Below are 24,789 nucleotides of genomic sequence, written 5' to 3' on the forward strand. Positions count from 1 at the left end.
AACCGCTCTTTGCAGGTTGCTATCACGCACCGGTACCTCCGCTAACGTGCATATCACTACCTGTAGCTTAGGAGAAATGGCGCGCATGTCATCGACGCCTTCCGCCAGTGTGGTTGCTAGTCCTGCTGTATCTTCATTTAAGACATCGTTTAAACCGCCTGAAATTATCACGAGGTTTCGTCTATCAGCTGTAGTTTTGAGTTTTGCGCTCGCTTGCCCCATGACTGCTTCAAGCTTGCGTCCTGGGAACGCCCCTACTGCAACCCTCTTGTCTCCTCTTACCTTCTCTTTGATGGCTTCTGTGCATCGATTTAAATTCGAGTCCCCGGCGATTATCACATGCTGTGACTTTTCAGCTGGAGCGTCCTGCACCTGGCGGCTACTTGCAACTGTGACGCCGGCTGCTTTGTTCCCTCCCTGCCCCACCACTACCTCGCTGAAGCTGGGCCTTGCGACAGTTGAACCGGCTAAACCTGTTTTTTTCCAAACTTGCTTGCTTTTCCTTCTCCACCGTTCTGGTTGCCGGTTCCCTACTGTTCTCTCGGTAGGTCACTTCTTTGTTCAGCTTCGCTAGCGCTTCTTTAGCGGACTTCAGTCTTTCTCCCATTGCCCTCGTTTTCTCTTGCTCTGTCGCCAACTCAGTCTCGAGCTTGGCGATTCTCATCAGCAGTTCACTCTGGGCAACCCTCATTTTCTCCATTTTTTCCTCGACCTCACATTGCCTACACTTCGCGCCAGCCTCTTCTCCATCCGCTTCTACGCTTGGGTCCACTTTCAAACCCACTCCACATCCTGAACACTTCACAGTCTTTTTAACCATGACTTTCTGACACCAATTGTCCCTATACTCGACAATTACTAAACTCGAGCCCTGCACTACGAGAAAAAAAAAGTATAATCTCTACTACAAAAATTTGCGTGTTCAATGTACGCGCACCACCCCCACGGGATGGCAAAAGAAAAAAAAAAACAACAACAAAAAATTCAAACACACACACACCCGCACTAACTAATAAATACCTGGTGACTGGCCCCCGAAAAAGCCGTACCATAAAATAAGTGATACGAAGATTTCAACCGCTGCCTTATAATTATAAAGACAAGCTCAAAACATGCAAAAACACTTATCTGCGCAGTCGATCCGGAGCGCTCAAAAAACACGTCCATCCATCTTGACAGCCCGAACAACCCCTCCGACCGACCTGATAGTGTCGGTTGCGAGCGCCACGGCGCGGAGCTTGTTTAAAACTGAAGGCAGGCCAACTTTGCTGGGAGCACGAGCTATTCCTCAGGCATCTTTCTAAAGGAGGCGTTGCTTAGGTGGGCGGCGCCACTTATGTCGCCCGGTGCACGTGGTTGGTAAAGCCAAATATAGTTTATTGAATTCAACAAGTCAAAGTGCACTTTAATAAATATTTTCTAAAAACTAAGCAATCGCGTTACTTCGCATATTTAAAAACTGAGTTATGTAAAATACTTGGCCAGCGGCTTTTGTATTGTATCATGGCGGACAGGTATGATGGGGACTTCGGATCTAGGTAAGCAATAAATCGCTGTTTTTGTGTAATCACGGTTGATTTAGCGACGTCATCGCAGCGGTGTGACACCGTGGTCTCCCGAAAATTCGGAAATATACGGATGTGCAGCGTACGACGGGTTTCGAGCAACGAATATCGGTGCATGCGGCATTAGCGTGGAGAAAAGCTCCCCCCTCCACGGCAACACGTTTGGCTTAAACGCACTTCGTGTTCGTATAACAGCGTGTCAACTCCGAATGCTGTCCGCCTTTCGCGCATGAGCGTAGTGATTTAGCGACGTTCTTGTGACCGGCTGACAAGCTAGCAAACGAGGTGCTTGAGGCTCGCTCTCTTTTTGGAAGAGGCGAGTCGTGATCACCGCTGGATGAAAATAATAATGAATAAAAGCGCGTGCCGATGATGTAAACGTTACGTTTCACTTCACCTGCCCGGGCTAGAGCCACAGCGGTTTCGACTCGCGAGCGTTCTGAGGCGCTCTCGCTGCGTCGTGTTCCGGAATGCACAAACGGCTACTCCACCATGCAGCATCTTCGCGCCGGCTGCATTACTCGGTCTACCACGCTGCCTCTACGATGGCCCATTGCCAGAAAAGTATGGCAGTGTGTCGAACGCTGTGTCGTTTCAAAAGGCCGTCAACGCATCCGTTGCAACTCTGTGACAGTACTGGATGCAGAGAAGTTGAACTCGCGTCCTGTCGCGCGGAGCGGCGTGAGACGCAGCGCAGCCGTGCAACTTTCACCGAGCGGCGCCAGATCTGCTGGACGGAAATCGAAAAATTGTCAGGGAGCAAAATATTCGATGCCGCCTACATGTCAAGCGGGCGAGTGTTCGGCGATCTTTGAACGTGCTTGATACGTGACCGCTTGTTGACGCCCAATGCAGGCGCGAGCGCTGTGATACGGGTGATAAAGTGTTTGCAGTGTGATAATGTCGTTGTAAAAGAACAGCCTTACGTATTCCATTCAACCCATTCGTGTTCAATCTACAGCCAAGTACCCATCAACAATCAAATTAGCTAACTTGTACGTTGCGTGTTGAGCGCACTGTTTCACTCTTTACGAAAGTGGTATGGTTAAGTGTTCATATGCACTGATGCCAAGAGTTTGTGTGATAAGAATTGTGGCTCTGTAAAAGCTTTTGCATTTAAAATGAAGTGTTGCTGAAGAAACAACCTGTGTGCGTTTTATAGATTTGGAGGCCATCGAGATCACTATGGCAAGCCGTCTAGACCAATGCCCACAGAGCCCCCTTTCACAGCATTCGTAGGGAACCTCCCAGATGGCGTTGTGCAGAGCGACATCGATGAAATCTTCCAGGGCATCAGGGTGAGAAGGCATTGGAACACATTGATGTTTTCACTGCTTTGAGGTGCGCTGTTTCTGTTGTGTTTAGCATCACAGTATTGGCGAACATAGCTGTAAAGTCATCGCAAACTTATCCTTAGAGCTGCTCTTGCAAAAGGTGGATTCACATGATAAAATCTCTACCCACAGGTAGTGTGATGTGGTAGAGTGGGATTGTGTCACTAATTGCCAGTTGACTGTGGCCTTTTCTTGCCTTGTGATTTCATGCTGCTAAGCCACATGACACTTTTGATTTATCCTTGATCTGAATCAATAGTGTGTTCTGCTGGGTGAATCGCATTAAGGCACGCACCTGTATGAATAGCCTGGCTCTATGTGTACTGCATTGCATTTGTGCAAATAACCGTTATTTGCAGTTGTAATGACGGGTGATTTGTCACGTTTGCCCATGCGTGGTCAATGAAACGAACAATACGAGATGACGTAGGAGGAGTTCTTGAACAGCATTTATAACAACAAGGGACTCGATCGAATATCACGATGACAAGCATAGAAGAACACACTTAAACTACCTAAAGTCAGAGTGGCTACTGTCCAATCTACGTAGCAACACGATAGCTCACAGTTGGTTGAACCAGCGTCCCAAGGAAGTGACAGTCCACGCACTGCGGTGACCCTTGTTCGTAGTGAGCTCAGACGCGCAGGTGGCACGTCCCACGTGCGGTCTCAGCAGCTACAAGGCCTCGGTCAGGCCTCACGTTTGTAGACGGTTTTCAGCAGTACCAGGTGGCAAGGACGATCCGGAACCCGTCGTCCCTGTCGCGCACGCCGACGTAGCAGGAACTACACCCGGTGTCAATAGCCCCAGACAGGTACCTCTGCTCCTGGACCTTGATCCCCAGGGAACAGGCAGGAGGAGCTCCATGGACAGCGCCCTGGTTAGGCGTGTCCCAATGTTCAGGACCACCAGGCGAGCACCAGGCCCTCTGTTAGCACGTTCAAGAAAACCTCCAAGGACGGCGCCCTGATCCGGCGTGTCCATCGGCTAGGTCTGGATCGGCTCTCCGCGCGTTCCTCATGCGCCTCTCTTCTTTTTCCTCTTGTGCCACCGCTGCACGTGCCACCTAGTGCTGGCTCGGCTTCTTGTCACCATCCTTCTCTTCCTGGGACGCCCATACAAACATCTCCAAATTTCACGAAAGTTCACATGCACACGCATTTATGCTACACAGAGTTCATCCATACATAACAACAGTGAAGGGTGACCAAGTTGCTGGGTAGATGTCTTAAAGAGACAGGCATGTGCATTTAGAAAAAATCGCAGTTCCGCCTCAATTGCAAAGCAGTGAATGCGATAGCAAAGAATTGAATTGTCATAGGAAGAATGGCAAGCAGCTAAAAACTTTCTGTGTGCTGCTCGAGCACAAGGGCGCAGGAAAAAAACACACACTGGACGAGTGCACACTAACAGCTGTCACATCTTCACACTTGCAGCATGCTATTCAAACTCAAACAAGAAGGCACAAAAAAGACACCAGGTAAAGACAGGATGAGCACGAACTGTCACAGTTGTTACTTCGAGCCCGTACTCTCGCTCTCCTACCTAGTAGCCCACTCTTTCTGTAAACACAGCCTCTGCAGCGAGAAAAGTTGCCTTAGTGCGTTCTATAGGTTCAGCACAAACTTTGGTGAAAGCTCCCTCTCAAGAGGTTAGCATGTGCGCACTGGCAACCACACACTGTATGTCAAAGTACAAGTCTGATGTGCACATCCGAACTCTGGCGAAACACTAGAGTGCTTTATAATGTGTGACCCTGGGAGCCAGGGAATCCAAGAAATTTGCGAGGGGTGTATGCAAAGAATGTTAGCCACTCTCGGAATTTTGTGCTCACGCTGTGCCAAGATCCTGTAGCACCCCTCTTTGGGTTGCAAATGAAGCTGGAGAGGTTGTGACCCCTAGAGATTAAAATAAAGATGGCATTGGCACATTTTCTGCTGGTGTCAATTCTGGGCACAATGTGACATATATACTGTGATTCTGGTTCAGCCATCTCGTTTCTTCTCTACTGTGCCATAAGCCTACAAGAGCCATAGTGTTCCCACAAGCTTGCGCCACTGTGAGCCATTTGGCACTCTTCTTTACCCTGGCCATGAGTGGCGCGCTGCTACAACTTAAAAAGCAAAAACTAGCGTGGGTGGCCAGAAACACTATGCCAAATGGAGTGTAACATAGCCCACGTCTCGCATACTCAAATTTTCGCTGCGTGTGGCATCCGGCGTGTTTTACCCAATGGCGCATGCATTTGTATTTGACCATTAGTATCCTGGAGAACAAATGGTGTAATTGTCTAAGGCAGCGCACTGTGGAGTGAGGGGTTGCAGGTTTGCATTCCTGATTGCACTCTTCGAAAATTTCTTCCGAATTCTTTTTATTTGTGGCTTTTACGTATACATACATACAGCTCTAAGAGACATGCGTTGGGGAGCATTTCTTCGGAAGGGCTGGAAAGTGGTCTAGTTGGAGTTGAGTCGTCTTCAAAACTGCGCTTTGTAAACATGGACATGGGAGGAAAAGACGCAGTACACCATGCAACGAGCGCAATACAAAGACAGAAAAAGGTACGACGACACACCCATGTATTCGCAACTCCCTCTGACCTCGTGTTGCGCTGGTTGCATCGACGAATATGCAAAAGCATGGTTTCATTTTTTTTTACCTTGTGAATAATGAGAGCCATATGTGTTTACATAGTTACGGTTCTGTCAGTTAGGCATGCTGTAGTACACTATGATACATGTTCTGGCATGGCCTATCACCAGCCACATTGAAAGAATAGCTACGATTGAACTACAGGCAGGGTAGAACCTATCTTTCTGAGAAAGCCCTGTGCTCCCATGTACTTTCGTGGTGTTCAAAACAAAAAGATTTGACTGTTGAAATTAATGTTTATTTCACGACTTCATTGTGCAGTGGCAACATGTGCTGTTTCGCCCTTGTAATAAGGCTTGTGCATCTTCTTGCAGATCAAGAGCACCCGCCTTGTGAGAGACAAGGAGACTGACAAATTCAAAGGTGTGACACGCTTTTGGCTAGCTAAACTAGTGACAGCTTTGTATCGTGCTGCGTTATCATTCCGGCAGAGGCAATAACGCTTGTGTAGTATTTCTTCGTTCTAAAAAAAATGTGGGCACATTTATGCTTTAGTCTTTAAAGCCAAACATTCTGAACATGCGCTTAGCATTGAGGGGACTAGCTCTGTGAGCGTTACAGTTTGAAAAGCACAGTAACAGTTGCAGTGAGTTGTGTTGATGGACCTCTGCAATTGGCGAAAGGCTGTGGGGTTGATTCCTCGGCTGAGAAGGGAGTTCATTGGCTGATAAAAACTACAGTAAAACCTCGATGATTTGAAAGCTGCTAGACCTCGAAAATTCTTATAAATAAGCGAATTTTGGAATGAACCAAAATGAAGAAAAAAAAAAGCAAGAAAAAACGCACTACAAAATGAAATCGCAGTCATATTCCATGTGAGAAAAAACAGTTCCTTGGAATAATCAGTGATGCTGGATTCATGTTCTCAAGCCTGCTCGCAACACGAGGCTTTTCACTATCACCACTACTGCGCTTGACAAAGCTTCGGAAAGTCTTCATGGTATCGACAACAGCCGCTAAAGTGGGCAACCGGGCTTGTTTGTTATCGTCACTGTTGTCATCATCGCCGACTAGCCCTCTGTTGACGATTTCGTCGTGCACCTCAGCGTACAATGTTAGGATATCTGCCTCAATATTTGAATGCTCCGCGAAGCTGAGTCCGTGTAGCGTGGCCCGCATGAAAAACCAGAAATGAAAACCAGCTGGTTTTAGGTACTGACAGGAAACGAAATTTAAGTCAAACCATGTCGAACGTTGGCTCGGAGATTCTGCAGGGGGGTGGAGGGGGGGTGGAAACAACAACAACAACAAAAAAAAAAGGAATACACTTTGGCCGGCTAGGTGACTCTGGCTGCTGGCCAGAAAGTTAGTGGAAAAACTGAGCATGCCTTTGTCGCTCAACCAACTACGCGACCTCCAAGGTATGGGTTACCAGGAGGCAGCTCTCGTACGTTGTTGCTGGCGGGAAATTTCGAATTATCCGGATGGAGCCTCACGGGCTATTCAAATAATCCGGTAGAATTTGCATTGAATATGACAGGATTACTCAGATTCTTTATATGAATCAAAATTTCGATTTAACCGAGATTGAATTAGCTTGCCCGTTTCTCCCCCTCGATATCAATTACGCCATCAAACGAGAATGCCACCACTTATGCGAACTAACTACGGGCGTCATGACCTTGAGTATCAAGTACCCCGGCTATTGAACATTGTTGAACATCTTATAGGTTTTCATGCACCCCGCTTTAAAAAATTTATAAAGAACTTCCTGTTACATTCCACGATAACTTATCAATAAAATATATCTGTCTAATTTTCTACGTGTACCGCATATACAGTTTGTGCTACAATTTGAAAGTTCACAATTTGATGTGTATAGGTATATAATCTTGGAGTGTCTGTATGATATGTTTGTTTTCATGAAGAGTTTTCATGTATGATGTCTATCTGTAATGCTTTATTTGCAGTGACAATTATGTACATGCATGTTTTGATTTTTCTGGTTGCTCTATTGTTTGTATACTTGCATCGCATGCAAACATGTACACGCATGCCGAATGCGCATGGGAGTAGGAGCCTCTGTCAGGCAATACGGCCTTTAGCTCTTACTCCTCTTTCTGTATCAGAAAGAAATAAACTTCAATTCAATTACTGTACCTAACAAGAGGTGGGCAGTGGAGAGGTGGTGAGAATGGGATCTGAAAACATTCACTCTGGTACCTTCAAAGGGTTCGTATGGTGTTAATAGGGCAATAGAAAAATGGTACACAATAAAAAAAATAACACGTAGGCAAACAGAGCACCACGATGTTGTAGCTTGTACCTGCCATACTACTATATTGTCAAACTTGTTTATCAAAGCTGTGTACATTGAGAAATCCATTACATTGAACGATTTCAATAATATAATGCTGCAATGATAATACATAGCATGAATGAATGGTTGCATCTACAAAGCATAGCAAGGACTCAGATACATTGAACTTCAAGCAGCTTATAAGTGCCCCAAGAAAAGGGTTTTCCAGTGTAGTGGCTGTGGAAAGCTGCCAATGCCCCATTTAAAGGCTCATTCACTGCAAAAGCAGAGTGGCCTTAGTGGTGAAGCAGATATTTGAGTTGGCAAGTGTGCTTTCCTGCTCGGATGGCACAGCTTGCCTGGCTGCCTGCTCCACCACGTAGGTGGGGCATTTCACGCACTTGTGTACGTGCTGCCGTGGCGTGGCGCTGATTGTGCACTACGCCATCAGAGTACCACTGAACCTGAGCTACCTGCACAGTTCTCATGCCATTTCCTTGTCTCAGATGTTTCGCACATGGGTGCCTGTCAAATGTGGTCAGCTTGGACTAGGAAGACCGTATACTTGATGTTCTAAGGTTAGTGGCATGTCAAGAACAACTGGAAGCTCTTGAAAACTGGCGCCGCCAATGTATCCCACCTTGCAGCAATGAGCAACGTCCATTAGCAACAACAAGAGTGCTGTTATGATTGGCTGCAGCAAAACAGAAACCTTTGGCAGGTAAGACCACTTGGTCCCCAAGCGATCCAGCTAGCCGCCTTATTTTCCACCTGCATCAGCCGCCTTGTCTCGAACAGATATAGAACGAAGACGAGGCTTTTTCTGCTTGGCCTCTCCGCCTTTGGTGTGAACGAGCCTTGAAAGAGGTGGCTTGGTTCACCAAACCTGCCCTGGCCAGGCGAGTTGCCAGTACCACCCTGCTAAGAAGTCATCCCACTCCGAAGCTTACGTGCTTGCAGGCCCTTGCCATTCTGCTGGTTTCTTTGCGGTGGTTCAGGAACTGTTGTCCTCTGCTACCACCTTGGAGCTATTGCTAGCATGAAGTAGCATTATATTTGTTCTTTATTACAAAGCTGGTAGATGTCAATCAAGTTGAGAAGTCTGCACATTACTGCATGTGTAGGAAATTCTAAGGAGCATCCTAACAATAAATCATGAACAAGAGGCCTGGTGTCCATAGCGCGCGGAACATGTGCCCTGCCACACACAAATGATTAGTTGACTTATCAGGTACTTTCTTATTTGTGTGTGCCTTGCCTTCACAGTTTATCCTTCGCTGCCACAGCAATCTCTTTGCAATTGTACCTGGGGCTGAATTGTTGCTTTGACAACAGAGAACAAATTCCAAAGGACACTTTTCTCGTGTAGTAAAAAAAGTGTCCTTTGTAATATGTCTGTCGTTATAATCAGGATTCATTTTTATGCACTAAATTATGAACTATGGCAAGGTTCTTTAACAGAGTAACTCTTTACTTATTGCGAGCGTGTTGTAGTCACATTAGTCATCGTTGTTCTAGTGCTTACTGCTGAGCTTGACTCTTAGCTTTTGACTTTTTGGATTATTGGTTATTGCTCCTGCTAAAGTGTCACGTTACATTTCGGGCTTTCGAGTTACTTGACTTCTTTTTTCTAGGCTATTGCTATGTGGAGTTCTTTGACCTTGAATCCCTGAAAGAGGCATTGGATTTTGACTCAGCTGTGAGTAGAGCAGTTATCTGATCACCTTCATTATTGCTGTGTAATGGTATTGTAATACAGTTAACTATTGTTAATTTGTCACAAAGGAATTATTGCTGTGGAACAGTTTTGGAACACAGTTAACTATTGTTCATTTATCACAAAGATAAATAGCAAATTAATTGGATTGTCCAGTGGGTTGAACCACAAAAAGCATAGAAGAAGCGTGTTGGCATGCTGCTGCTTTACTTACCATAAAAACTTGTACATAGGTAGAATTAAAAAAAAAAATGAAAAAGAACACATTAAAAGTGATCCCCCGTCTTAGATACGGGTCATTGGAAAAAAAAATTCTTGAGCCTGGCCACTATGGGCAACTGAAGTCAGCCGCCTACCATCGCCATCGCATTGTTTACTTTCAGCCGTGTGCCATGAGTGTTCTCATTTTAAGTTTTTGTTGTCCTGTGAATCTATCAGGGCTCTAAGGGACTTTTTTTTTTTTTCTGGTTCTCAACTGGTGCCCAATGACAGTTTACCGTAGCATTAAAGAAAACAGCGATCTAGTTTGCGTAGGAGTGAACAAATCTTGTCTGATGTGTGTGAAAAAGGCTTTGACATTCTTGGCCACATGAATGCGAGGAAGAGCCGTGTGTCACAAAATGAAAGTTTATTTTTGCACGGGATGTTCTCGCTGCCTCTTTCCTTGTTGCTTCCTGTGATGACAGCAGCTCAGATTACAGCAGCAGACATGAATGGCTATGATCAGCGGGCAGATCTAGTGCTCCACAAAAGCATTTTCTCTGGCGGACGCTGAAGGATCGCATCGTGACAGGTAGCGATCAGAAAAAAATATTTGGGGTGCTTGCTACGCAGCAACATATCTGTAGCTGAACACAAAAGTCGCAGAGGTCATCAAATAGTCGCGCTCGTGTCGTGGTTGCTACCAGTGACCTCAAAGTGCATTTGAATGAAAATATTCAATACAGTTGTGACGTTTGAGAGCCTATCTTTTTTGGCTTTCTGCCAGTCTGAACGTACATGTGCACACATGCAAAGAAATGGAATTTTAAATGTGCATCATTTGAAATTGCATTCTTTTTTTTCTTTTCTACTAAAGGCCCCTTCTGCTGCTTTGGCTGTTCTTATACTCTTTCTTTTCTTTTGATTTGCAGTAGTTAGCAGTTGAGAAGTCGGCCAATATTCCGGTCTGACCTATTTTCTGGTTTTTACGGTAGTAGAATTTGCCTGTATGGTTCAAAGGATACTGGGATGTAATGCAGTTTCACATTTATGGATTCAAAAATAAAGATCAGTGCACATGCTACTCTAATGCAAAGTCAATTTTTTTGACAAGACAAAAGTAGTAGACCCTCTTGAAAAAAATATTTTCATTGCAAACACATTCAAGCAGTTCTTTATCATCAAGCATTTCTTTATCATTTATCACAACATGCCATACTCTGATGAACTATGATATTCTTGATTTCTTGAGTGACTATGCAGTGGTGGAATTGCTAGTTTCTTGACAAAACAGTGTCGCGGTTAATTATGCAATGCTTGACTCCAACGTCCTAAAAATAAATATGTTATGCAGTTTCATTCTGCTGTTATTCTGATGTGTGTTACTGTACCCTAAAGAGCAACAACGGAGCTTCCGGTGGCCGTCACATGCGGGAGTCATGCGACGTGAAAGGAAACTTCACATATGATGTCATAGCAGCGCCAAAGTTCGAATAAAAGGGAAAGGTTCTGTGTGGCATATTGCATAAGCATAGATATTTTGCCAGTGTCACTGTGGGGTCAGTAATATATGGGATGCTGCTTCCCCTGTCTCACTATTGTGCCAGCATCACTGCTACCAGAACCAGAGTCGCCAGCAACGTGTCGTCTCACAAGTAACGTCCTGTGTGGCGCATTTGTTCAGGTCTTGTGATTGTCACGTATGTTATAGTGAATGGAAGTTCTGCTGTTGGCTTATTAGGGCACGGGAAAGCATCGCTACAATGCTAGGCAGCCAGCCAAACAGTCTGCAAGCATGGACCCATGCAGCCAAACTGTTGTTAAGTGTCACTACTGCATTCTCTCCATGACCACTGTAGAAAATACTGACCTTCAGGCTTCGCAAGCATTTCTCGCTGGAAAACCTTTATCAGGAATAATTCACTGGCAGTTCTGTGTACCTTTGCTGTGCTTTGCTTGTAAAATGTGCGGAAATAATGTATTAGTGGTTTATTATGGGTTAATTTAGAATAAGGTTTACTGTACAGTCATTTGTGATTTCTCGTCAAGTGGTATTTGTGGAAAAAGAAGTTCAGGGTAAGATGAAAGTTTGGAAATAAAAAGTTTGTGAACATGGAGTGTCACTGGAGTTGACATTTCGAAAAACGGAATTGTCGACCTCAAGGCTGCAATTGTCTTCTTTAAGACTGCATCCTTGAAATAAGCAAGTTCGCTTGTCGAAAACGTTGGCTCCAGCAGCACCTCGTGTTCATCAATTTTTCATTTTTAAGTAGAAAGGGCTAAAAAAAAAAAAAACTGAATGTACTGCTATCTGCTTTCTTGTCTTTCTTATGCCAGTCTCATGCAAGCTCCAGTAGAACTGATTGCAGTGATAGTTGAGTTGGCCTTGCATTGTAACTTGGTTGTTTCAGCTCAGAAAAGATAATAAATGCAGCTTTTGGGGCCTAGTGCCCGTTTTCGTCTACTTCGTATTGGGCTTGTTTTATTTGTGCTTAATCAACCAAGTTGTATTCCTTCTGTCTGGATTTCTTAAAGCAGCTGTAGTAATCACAACAGCATAAGTTCACTAGCAAATTTGAAGTATACAGAATTACCTGTACAGTGAAATACCTTGGCTTGTATATGCAGGATCTTCAGGGCCGATCACTGCGAGTGGATATCGCTGAGGGTCGGCGGAGTGATCGGGGTGGAGGCTTTGGCAACAGGCGAGGTGGACCAGGTGGAGGAGGTAAGCATATGGCTGTTTACTACTCAGTGTTTGTTTTACAATTTCATTCACCGTTTTCAATGCACCAAGAAGGAACAGATGAGATTCGCCGAGTTCCTTTCTACTGCTCCGTGTCTTCAGTGAACACTTCATTTGCCCCGCCGTGCTGGTCTGGTGGCTAAGGTACTCGACTGCTGACCCACAGGTCTCCCATGTTCTTTTCCCATGTTTCTCGTTTGCCGTCCTGCAGTTTCACAATTCAATCCCTTTTGTATATTCCTTAAGGTATTCAGAATTATGTGGTAGCAGTTAGTGTATCACAGCACGAGTGGCACCAGACAGGAATTTTGCAACATTTAGCATTGCCTTACGAGTTTCAGTGGAGGTACTCTTGCCCACTTGTGCTTTTCACATTTTTAGAACGTGCAAGCTCGAAAACACTCATCGGTGAAATTGCCTCAATTCCTCGTATTGGTTTTAGGAGCAATGTTTCTCACAAACATTTTCTTCAGAAAAGGGATAAATTACTTAGGCTCATGCTGTAATGCTACCTCCATCACCCTGGTGCAAGAAAGTGTTCTGTGAAAAAGACTTTTCAGTTCTCTTGCAACATGCTCTGCAACTAAATTGTTAATTTTTTATATTGTAAGCATGGTAACTTTTTAAAATTATCACACAGCAGTCTAGTTTGGTGTATTGTATGTTTCTTTATTTATACTTTTGCTAGGTTATACAGTCGAACCTGTGTATAACGTACCCGAAAGTGCCTTGATAAGTGGTCGTTATATCAGTAGTACGTTGTGTATGGACTTGCCCCTGAATCGTACACTTAGGGACTCAATTGGGCTTTTGTGTGTGTGTATTTCCATTAAAGAGTGCAAGCAACCCCTCCAGTGACAGGTTAGGCCTTTTTACGTGTTAAGGGGAGAACTTTTGTTTTATTTCTAGCCGTAGACTCTTGTAAATTTTGTTGTTGTTACAGTTTTTCATGGAGATTTCAAATATGCAATCATTTTTTTGTGTAGCTGCTATTGTTATTGAGTTACGCCATGCACAATAGCAAAAAGTTACATGTTTTGTGGGTACTCTTTCATGTACTTAACTTTCAGTGAAAGCATTGTCTCTGATCTTATTTGGCTCTTGGTAGATTGTAAAGTGCAAATATCTATCCAGATATGTCACAGAAATATTGAAACCAAGGAAAAAAAATCGTATTGAATCACTAATTATTTTCAATCTCCCTTGAAACAATAACCTGTTATTTTCAGAACTAGTTCTGATAGGCATTGCAATTTCAAGTAGGTACTTGCATTCTGTATGTGTTGAAGAATATGCGTGCCAAGTTTCGTTATTGTACAATAAGTATAAGTGTCTAAAAGGCTGCCCGGAAAGTGCGAAATTGTCAAGAAAAATGAAAATGAAAAAAAGAAGCATGAAAGTTTAAAAAGTTGGTATTTATTAGGAAACCATTTTTTAAAAATCAAATTGGGGCACAATGAAAAGCATCTTGCACTGAATGCTCAAAAGACTGAGAATCGCACAGAATTGTGAAAAATGGTCATGGCCTGTGCCTATAGCGCGTGCTGCCAGAACTGCCTTCAACGTTTACAGCAAAGCTATCACGCGAGCTGCCGTTGTCAAAACGAATGGTCGTCCCTTGGTCCCTGGCCGAAGTAGTACGTCTCGACGCGTGCGTGAATGAAAGTGTAGCTTCAGGGCAATCAGTATTTTCATAGCACAGTTCGAGGAATGTCAAAAGCCCTTTGCGCTTTCCAGCTACCTCGGACGCAGAGTTCCCGTTCGCGGCAGGTTGGGCATTGCGCACCCGCCACAAAGGCAGTCAGCGCATCGATTTTGCAAAGCAGCATGTTGGCAGTAGCAGCACCTACTACTCTACGTTCACTCTCGGAGAATCCGTTCTTCATTCGGGTTGCACTGACGAGTTCCACGGCAGCGGCTATTTCACAACCACTGTCTTTGTGGGGTTCGGTGTCAATTAGGCCTATCAGAAGTCGGGGCGTCGGTCGGTGGTGACATCTAGAATTACTGCATATGCTACCTTTCTGTAGCAGAGTTGCGCCAAGGTACGCCATCTTGGGTTCAAGTGTCTTGCGGGAAAGCCACTCACCACCTGCGTAGGAGCAGTGCTGACGCTCTAGAGTACTAGCGTTGCTTTATTTTTTTTTTGCTTTCTTTTCTCTCTATTTATTATGAAAGTACAAGAAAAACTCGGTTGCTCTGATCACGCCTGGAAGCCTTGATTTTATGTTGACGTTTTTGGTATGCAGTAATGAAAAAGCGTGCGTCAGCTCATTGAACCAGTGATACATATGTATATTTCTGGTAGGCCGCTCATTACCTTCGGCTGTTTTTGCGATGTTTTTCCCATTTACATGTATAAAATTATTTTTCATTCTTGATCGCTATCGAGGGAGTTAGGGATGAAATATTTTCATTGCGTTGGGCATTCCTTAACTGTGTGAGTTAACCAGCTGAAGCCTTGTAGTCTTCAACTAAATCGAGCTGGATAGCGATCGAGAGTGGCCGTGCGAGGCCCGCGTAACATGCGGCTCTTGTATAACGCTCGTATTACAATTGTGGCTAACACGATTGCTACCTGCTACCTAAATCTTTGTTCAACAACTCTGTCGTGTTCAACATTCTTTTCACTTAAGGTTTCAAAGCTGCATTCAATTCACGAACTAGCAGCAACACCTTGCCGATTCAAATAGTTCTAGTTTAAATTTTTCCTTTATTTTTAGCATTTTAACTGCCAGACAAATTTCGACGTATGCAGCTGACACACGCTGGCCAACTCTGCATGTATAACATAATCACTACTGCATCGGTGGTTAATACAAATAGAGCAAGTTTTGCAGTGCCGTGGACAGATTAAAAAAAAAGCCAAGTGCATGGGCGTCAGCAGAGAAGTGGAAAAGGGGCACTTGTCCCCCTCAAGCCACAACAGCACTTACAGCCTCGTAAGTGCTGTTACGGCCACAACAGCACTTACAGCACTTGCCCTCACCCAAGCTAGACCAGTGCTCTCGCTCTCTTTCAACCGCGATGCAACAATGGTTTGCGCTCCCCCAAGAGAAAATCCTGCAGACGACAATGGCCAAGCATGTATTCCTTCCGACTGAACACTAATCTTTCTATAGCAACACCCACTGCACCCGTGTCTAATCACATGGGCTCTACGTAGTAGAATTCAATACAGAATGCATTTGCTGCCGCATTTCTCGTGACTAACAGGCAGCATGGCTGCATTATCGAAGAAGCGTGGCGAGAATGACAACAGCTGTTGTCAACCACGCTTGATCTGCCCGGAATCTGCGTAGCGTTGGCTTCTCCACAGTGCAAATGAACCACCTATGACCATGTGATGGTGCTCGGCGAATAGGGGGGCTCAACTCCTGTAGGCGGAGCGAGCTGCACCTGGAAAACAGCTGCGCAACTCTGCTACCTAAAGGTAGCATATACAGTAACTCTAGTGACATCGGCATTCGCTGTCGCTTTGGGAAGCGCCCGACGCCGTTTCTCTCGATACTTGGGGCGAGTTCTGAACTTTCGATTATCTAGACAGCGCTTCTCGGGGCTTGCCATGACGCAAAACTGCAGAGAAACACCGAACAACTCGATTGCGACATCCGAGGCTTCGCTCTTTTGCCGGAAGGATAGGAGGAGGAGGCGGAGCGAACCGCCTCCTCGTGGTGGCCTTGCGCTGCTTGTCGCGATATTCAAAATGCTTAACACAGGCCTTGTTTTTCTTGTTTTTGGTTCGTTCTTCGTGAAGATACGAGACTGGTTGGTAGATTGTGAAGGGGAAGGCCTTTTGCAGCATGCGTGCACGATTGCAAATGGCGGCCAACGCGTCCTTTTCGCGACAGTACAATGCGAACTATGCAATTTTTGGCGGCTTTCGCGCATTTATCGCGTTACCGCTCCCTACTTGGAAGCATTTTTAGATGATTTCTCGTTGTAGTGACACGCATCCCGAAGGAGTACGGCCACTAGTGTGGGTCCGGTCTTAGCGAGCCGCAGGGCACGCGTTAACCGTCGCCGTGGCGAGAACACGATACTGGTCAAAGTCGCAACACTTAATGTCTGTGGCACACCAAACGCAGCACAGTCCATTGCAAAGGTGCGGCGGGAAACCAAATAGGCTTACTCACGCCACAGGCATAAAAGTACTACACAGGGTGCCACGAGCACATCTCCTCGGTAAAGGTGATCCACGGAGACACCGGGACCAAGGCCCAGTTGCTCGAGCGAGGGCAAAGGCGCTCGCGTTGGCTTCGGAGGGAGACGGGCCGGCGTAGCTAGGCCACGCACTAGGACACCGTAACACCCTTCGGCCTAGCGTTCGGAAGGGGGGGGGGGGGGGGGCGACATAAGGTAAGCGTTCGCCGCGGGTGCAAGGCGCTGTTGGCGAAGCCCCCGAACGAGCCCCACATGGGGCTGACGGATGGAAAAGAAAAGCGTGCTTACCCAATGTCGTCCCCGAAGAGGTCTCTCTCGCTTCCGACGCAGCGCGCGAAAACCCCTCGGAAGACTCCGCGCGCGGCGCCATAGTCAACATCCGCTACCGGGCGAGGGGGTTAAACGTCACTCCGCTCCCCCAGCGCGGCAGACAGCGGAGGAGGGGAGGCATGTCCAGACATGAGAATGGAGAAAGAGCCCGCAAAGCCCACGCAAAGGCAGCGCGCGGCCTCAATTCCCACATCGTGCGAATTTCAGCTTGATATTTTCAGAAGTAAACGATTATACAGAGAAACCTCGTTAAACCGTACCCGCGTAAACAGTAGTTTCGTTTTAAAAGTAGTGAAGTCAAATCCCCGACTCCGAGGCCATTGAACATAATGCATTTTGTATCCGCATAAGCCGTACCAGCTTATCGCTTATGTATCGGTTAATAAGTAGCTTTCCAATTTTCGTTGCGCACTCGCCGCGGCATGTCATCCCCCACTGGGCGCCCCGACAGAACAGCAAGCTCCAGAGATCGAAACACGCCTCGCTTGTTTGTGTTGATGATGATGGCGGCTGTGTCGGTGAGCGCCATCTCTTGGATTTTTCTGCAACAAGAAGCACTCGGCTGGCTAGGCTCCTGGTGGTGTCCACGCGATGGCGCTTTGCACAAACACACAAACACGGTGTGCGCTTGCTTTGCTTTCTTTGTTCCTTTGGCGCCGTGCATAGGTGTTTTCTGGTTCATCCGTGCCGTACAGCTCTCGCGTCGTTTTCCATCGATCGTCGTTTTGCGGCTAAGAACAGAAGAGTTGTTATTATTTTAGACAACGCTTCGGCGCACGTCGCCCTGGACAACTTGACGGCTGTGAAGTTGGCGTTTCTGCCACCAAACACAACAGCCCTTGGACCTAGGCATCATTCGAGCTGTAAAACAGCTCTACAAGAAGAATCTGCTGTGCAGATTTTTTCTCGCCATAAAATGTGGCAAATTATTCTCCATCGACCTGATTGGCGCGATTCACCTGCTCGAATACTCGTGGCAGCAGGTTGAAGCAACGACAGTTCAAAATCGCTTCAAACGTGCTGGCTTCATTGTGTGTGCGGGCGACGCAGATGACGCCAGTGACACCATCGACCAGACTTTGGACATCGTAGACGAAGCTTGCAAAACTCTGCTAGCTGAAGAGCTAGAGCGACAGGGCGTTACGCAAGGCATTTCCTTCCCCGACTTCAGAGACGCAGACAAACGATCTCCGGACATGTCCGACGAAGCCATTGTTGCCTCGGTTGTCGAAGTCTCGCTAAATGATAGTGATGAGGACGACATGGAAAGCGACAACACGGGTGATCCAGGTCTGACAGTGGCCTAAGCTGAGCATTGCGTCAGCATCATGCGGCTATTTGCCGAGAAGAGGGGGCTGGCGGAAAAGCTGGCTCACAGCATAAGTGAGTTTGAGGCCGCTGTCGTTGTTGCTAGGCCGCTGCGTCGTCAAATGAAGATTAGAGACTTTGTCATGCGAAGTTAATAAATTGCTGCACGTTTTTTGTTCTTTCATTGCGCTCCCTGAAGGTTTCTTTTTTTGACAGGTAAGTGAGCGACCTGATGCTATTTCGGTTAAGCAGTACTACCGTTTAGTACGTACTTTTTCCAAGCTCCGGCCAACTACGGTTTAACAAGGTTTCACTGTAGTCCAAGGATGCCAGTACAACCCCCCCCCCCCCCCCCCCCAAAAAGAAAGTTTTTCAAAAAACTGCAACTTTTCGACCGACGTCTTCCCTTAAGCGACTCCCACTGTGGGCTCCCGTGCGAATTAAACCATGTTTGCCATGAGCTCGCGCTGTTCCACTGAAGCACAGTACCGCAACCAATCATCCCTGGCTAGTTGCGTGCAGCGGGTCGCTTACTTGGCTTTTGCCGTCGCATGCCGGTCTGTTTGCAGTCTAATGTATGCGTGCGTTCACATATGCTCCACCTCGTATCGTGCTCTGGTGCGGTGAGTGCGTGCCTTCATCATTCAACACGACACTCAGCCAACCGCTCTTCTTCCTTCACGCATTTTGCGAGCGACAACACACAAGCAGCCTCGCACAATGCTGCTGCTGCGAACGGCAACATGACATGCGTGTACAGTCGTCACACCTCGGGGTTCAAACACACGCAGCTGAGCAGATATTTGCAGGTGACTGTGTTAAGATTGTTGGCAACGAGTGAAAATGGCACGTTATTCGCCAGCAGCAACCTCGCCTTCGCTCTCTAGATATGCTTATCTGTTAAGGCACCACTGCAACCGTGCAGAAGTCTTTATCACTGACCAATCGTTCTCTGCCATTACCCAAAGGCGGCACACTTTCGCGGCACATTGTGGTGTTGGCGAGTGGAGCGTCACAGTGAACTTTCAAATGGGAAAATGTTATTTCTTCTTGCGTTTATGACTTCTTGCATTCGAAGGCGTTGTTTCGTTAATCGTCGGCGGTTTTAGGTGTGGAGAACAGCGTCAGAAAAGTTTGCCGTTTGGTAACTGACCGCAAATCTTCATGCTGCCTCCTTTTTCTTTTTTACCTTACTGCCGTTCTGTCAGGGAAGAAATGCCTCGAAAGGGAGCAACCTTGCTTGCAACATCCGAAGTCTGCGTGCAGTGCTCGCCGCGGTCAGCGATACCTTCATCTCGAGTACCGTATATACTCGTGTAAGGGCCGCCCTCGTGTAAGGGCCGCACCCCAACTTTGAAAGCGGATATTTCGAAAAAAAAAAAACAAAAGTTCAAAATGTCCCGCCAGAAAAGTGTAGTTAGTTCATTTACAGCCAGATGGCGCTGCACGCTTTTCCGCTTTTATTCTACTTCCGCCGACCACGCTGTTGACAGCGCGCCGCCATATTTGCCTTGTGCGGCCTCTTTGTTGGCATCGTTCCTAGCATCGTGTCGATACGTTGGCAGCGCGACTTCAGATCGGTGTCGTCGGTGTCACTTTGTTGGTTGTAGTGAACCCTGCAGAAGCCAGCGCACGTGACGGACGATGGGCCGGCATCTGAGATCATTCACTGCAGCATTTAAGCTGCAAGTGATTGACTATGCCGAGGAGCACGGGAAGCGGGAAGCTGGACGAAAGTACGACGTCGATGAGAAGCGCGTGCGTTACTGGATGAATCAGAAAGATGCCCTCGCCGCTACTAACAGGAGCCGAAAGGCGTTTCGCGGGAAAAAGTGCAAGTACCCGCAACTCGAAAGCGAGCTCGTCAACTACGTCGTCGACACACGAAGGGACGGCTACGCCGTATCGACTGACATGATACGCGTCAAAGCCCTCAGCATCGCTCGCCACATGGAAATACCCCCGGCACAATTCAAGGCAAGTCGGGGCTGGGCTACGCGGTTTATGAACCGTAACCAGCTTTCTATTCGGCGCCGAACGACGATTTGCCAAAAACTGCCGCGCGAGTACGAAGACCACGTCATTAAGTTTCATCGCTTCGTGAATGCTCTCAGGAGGGAGCATGAATACGACCTGTCCCAAATTGGGAATGCGGACCAGACACCTGTGTGGTTCGATGCACCGGAAAGCACCACAGTGGATTTAAAAGGTGCGAAAAGTGTGTCTGTGCGCACGACTGGTGCAGAACGCCAAAGGTGCACTGTGATGTTGTGCATCACGGCAGACGGCAGGAGGCTTCCGCCGTACGTCGTATTTAAAAGGAAGACTCTCCCAAAAGAGAAGTTCCCTCAGGGAATCGTCGTACGTGCGCAAGAGAAGGGCTGGATGTCCGAGGAACTGGTCGTTGACTGGATTAAGACCGTCTGGGCAAACAGACCTGGAGGGCTGTTACAACGGAAAGCCCTCCTTGTTTTGGACAGCTTTAGGGGCCACTTGACCGACCGCGTCAAGAACCGAGTTGCCGCAACTCGTACGGACTTGGCCGTCATTCCCGGTGGCCTGACGAGTGTGCTGCAGCCGCTCGACGTATGCGTCAACAGACCATTCAAAGTGGAATTTCGCCGATGTTACTCTGAATGGATGGCTGGAGGCGTCCACGAGAAGACCCCTACAGGACGGCTGAAGCGGGCGTCGCTCCAACAGGTGTGTGAATGGATTTTGAATGCGTGGCGTGCCATGTCAGTAGAAGTAGTTGCTAAAAGCTTCAAGGTAACGGGAATTTCGAACTCCATGAACGGCACCGAAGATGACCGTCTCTGGGAAGACGCGGACGCCGAGGCGAGCTCCTCCGAGAACGAGGACAGCGAAATGGAATCCGAATAAAAACATTTCTGGCATGTCATTTGTGACTCTTGCACTCTGCTACTGTTGCATAAACAGTACAGACCTTTGGCCTGTACTGCCTGTACTAAATCGGCCTGATTCGTGTAAGGGCCGCACCTAGCAAAATTTTCGAAAAAAAAGTGCGGCCCTTACACGAGTATATACGGTAAACTGCAGCGGGGCACGCGTGGGCACGCGCCTCTCCTGTGCCTTAGAATGCCTGTTTTAACTAAATTTTTTTTTCCTTCATATGCAACATATATTTACCGCGACTATGTCGAAAGTGTTCGTTGTAACAGTAGGAGGGTTTGAAAAATGTTCGCTATATGTGGACACAATTTCTGGGTCGCACAGGAAACTCATAAGTGCACCAAAATATGGTCGTTATGAATGATAGATCGTTATATTTGGGATCGTTATAAGTGGGTTCGACAGTACTTATAGACCAGGACAAACGAGACGAAAAGGCATATGCACAGATATGTGTTCTGTCTTATTGTTGTTCGTCCTGGTGCATTAGTAGTGTGCAGCAGATTAACTATGCCATAGCTACTAGCCCACATTGAAGCCTTATTGATCTGTTTTATAGTGTGACTGTAAGTGTTGCGTTCTATTAGTGGTCGTGTGTGCGCTGAGGCAATTGTGGGGTCCTCCAACTGCAGGTTTTGACCGGGGCGGCGGTCGAGGGGGCGGGCCCAGGGACGGTGGGCCACCTCGTTACGGAGATCGAGGAGGACGACCAGGAGGTGACCGTGGGGGCTTCCGTGGAGGCTTCTCGGACCGCCCCAGCGACCGTGACTTTGACAGGTCCTGGTCTGTTGAACCGCACCGTAAGTCAAGGATTAACACGAGAGCGAGTCGACAGTAGGACCTGACAGCAGTTGCTCGTCTTGTGCTCGTGTTGGTTCTTGATCTGCGATGAGGCCAACGCCAAAACCCCGTTTCTTTTTTTCACACAACTCCAGATGGTTTACTTAGTGTGGCTGAACTGTGATGGTTGTCTGGTAATGTGTGACAAAACTAACTCTAGTTATGCTGTGCCCAGGGGCCAATTCATGCATTAGGTTACATTATGTCAGTGACTTACTATTCCTAGACAGGTTAGGTGTTGTTGGATTCAGCCCTCAAGAGCTAGTAAGGTTGATTTTCGATGTTTATTTTGAGCTTGAATAAATCTGTATGCCAATATTGGAACTCCATAATGATGGGCCTGGTGTATTTCAAAGGAAGTGCTACTTGAGTAATGCGTTATAGAATCTAATGAATCCAAATGGTCTTGTGGTGACCACAGTGCTACTTTATCGGTGTAAGTGCCATAGCAGTTGTCGACAGTTTGTAATTTTACAATGGAACAATCATTGTCAGACACATTCTAGGAGTAAAGATAAGTTTCTGTTAACCAGTCTGAAACTAATCCATTAATCAGAAAAAGTACTTTAAAATAGACAGGAAAATGTTGCTAAGTTTATATTGAATTTAATTAATTTTGCCTACATTAAAGATGATTAAACCTTGATGTAACTTTATTTCGTTTTTTAGAGACACTGTTAAGTTGTAGTTTGACTTTATGCACAAAGCATTGTTGTCGCAGGACTCATTTTTACGTGAAGAATTCTGTGAGGACGTTCGAATAATACTGCAGCACTCACAAAAAAAAATAATTGCATAAAGGACAAAATTTAGGTAGCTTTCAGTTTTCTTTCAGTTTTTTTTATTTCCTCCTCCCTCTATTTCTCAACTTTTTAATTAATTTTTTCTTCCTTCATTTTTCTCTCTTAATATTTTTTCTTCCTCTCTGTATATTTATTTCTTTCGCTTTCTCACTCTATTTTCTATTTTTCACTTCCTTTTTTTCTATATTTATATCTGGTTTTGCCTTCACCACGCCAGTGAACTACACTCAAACCTCGTTATATTCATTATTTCGTTATATCGATTACAACAGTTTGTGGCAGATGGGCACACACCTGTAACCATGCAACGAAGGAAACCGCCTCGCAGCCCGATGTACCGCTACGTGACTAAAATAAACACAGTCTAATCTCATCAATTCGAACACGCTTAGTTCAAACTTCTGGTTAATTCGAACTCGCACTGTGGTCCCATCAAAGCTATGTGTATAAAAGAAAAACGCCCTGTAATTTCAATGCGCAAGCACTTGCAACGGTTGATTCGAACATACTGCGCTCCAAAAATGCTCTCAGCACCATGCCCGATTCCGAGGCGGCACTTCTCAACGATGCGCGTGAAGAAAGAAAAGGAAAGGAAAGAAACGCCTGTGGCAGATTGTTTGCTCTCTCTCAAATGCTGATCTGCGACGCGCCTGTGCCACGCTTATCCCTTTTCCGTCTCTACACGTAGAGACCCTTCTCTTTTCAAGGCCGTGCACAGAGAGGAAAAAAAAAAAAAAAGCTGTCGCGGAGAGTTGGCTCTCTCTCAAATGCCGATCTGCTTCTCTCAGTGGGGAGACGGTCCTCTTTTCTTGGTTCAGAGGGTACTATAGTAACGGAGACGAAGTCGCTACCGTCGTCTTTAGAGAGAGTTGGCGCTGGACTTAGCTGCAAGCTACTCTGCTTTGCAAGCTGTAAGGGCAAACGTGTGCAGATGCGCATCCCCAATTACTTCATTAATGAAGGATGTCCTCTGATTTGTGAATAGATGTAAGTCTTCTGAAGCTTCCCCATCGTGAGAGGGAAATCCCTTTGCATCGCGGCTTCGCATCTCGGTCATGTGACCCGCTGAGCGCTTCCTCAGTCCTTTCCGCTGGCTGTGTGAGGAGGACGGCTCTCTCAGCCGCGCGTGGCGTGGCTGTAAGGTCGGCGCGGGAATTTTGAAAGAGCCGCGCCAAACGAGCGTCAAACTCCGCAGAAAACGATATACCTAACACAAAATGGTTGTTTTTTTTGATAGACTAATTTAGTTCGTTATATATATTTACCAGTCAATTTTATTTCGTTACAACGAGGTTTAAAATGCATGGTTCTCAATGGAGCTTTCAAGGGGAATTTAATTTACTTTGTTGTATCTATTGTTTCGTTATATCCCGTTATGTTATAGTGACGTTTGAGTGTAGGTTGTTTTTGTTTTTTTTGCTGATAAATGATAGTCATTAAGGCACTCGAAGAACAAGAGAAGAGGACATCTTCTCGGTGTGAGCGCGTGATTGATATGCTACATATGGAGAGCATCACACCAAGCATTGACGACAGCATACGGCAACCCGGCCCACTAAAGTGCTCTGCGCTTAAAAATATAAATTTTGTTGAACCTGAGATCCGGTGGCCATCCCTTGACGCTATGTCGTTGAAGTCCTCTTTGCCATGTGTGTTTATCACGTGCAAAGCTGAAAGAGATACAGGTTGAAAGAGCAGTGATAAAATGGGTTTAGTGGAACTACTGCATATAGTCTGTTGCCGTAGCTTTTCAAATCCCAAAGAGTTGCCTGGAGTGCTGCAACACCAGTTGTAAAATAGGAAAACCTCCGTACAGTGAATTCTCTGATATTACAAAGTTTTAAATTGCCTGTGGTTACTCCATAGAAATGCATGTATTTGTCACCTTTGTGAAACCGAGTGACAGTGGGAGACAACCTTAAAATAATGAATTCCCTCCACCAACGACCCATTGATCTTGCTCCCGATTTCATCTC

At 46.3% G+C, this 24,789-nt stretch overlaps 1 protein-coding gene across 1 annotated transcript in view; it reads left to right on the forward strand.

Annotated features, from left to right (window-relative positions):
* The first annotated feature begins 1,380 nt into the window (after window positions 1–1,380).
* The window catches only part of LOC119172869 (eukaryotic translation initiation factor 4H), a 38,281-nt gene continuing 14,872 nt past the window's right edge, over window positions 1,381–24,789 (forward strand). Inside the window, exons 1-6 of the mRNA XM_037424015.2 lie at window positions 1,381–1,538; window positions 2,728–2,863; window positions 5,867–5,915; window positions 9,426–9,490; window positions 12,338–12,437; window positions 21,803–21,947. Coding sequence (XP_037279912.1) covers window positions 1,504–1,538; window positions 2,728–2,863; window positions 5,867–5,915; window positions 9,426–9,490; window positions 12,338–12,437; window positions 21,803–21,947 — 530 coding nt within the window. The 5' untranslated portion in view covers window positions 1,381–1,503. The remainder of the gene's footprint in view (window positions 1,539–2,727; window positions 2,864–5,866; window positions 5,916–9,425; window positions 9,491–12,337; window positions 12,438–21,802; window positions 21,948–24,789) is intronic.

The sequence above is a fragment of the Rhipicephalus microplus genome, chromosome 3, assembly GCF_043290135.1.
Source record: "Rhipicephalus microplus isolate Deutch F79 chromosome 3, USDA_Rmic, whole genome shotgun sequence".
NCBI classification, from domain to species: Eukaryota; Metazoa; Arthropoda; class Arachnida; order Ixodida; family Ixodidae; genus Rhipicephalus; species Rhipicephalus microplus.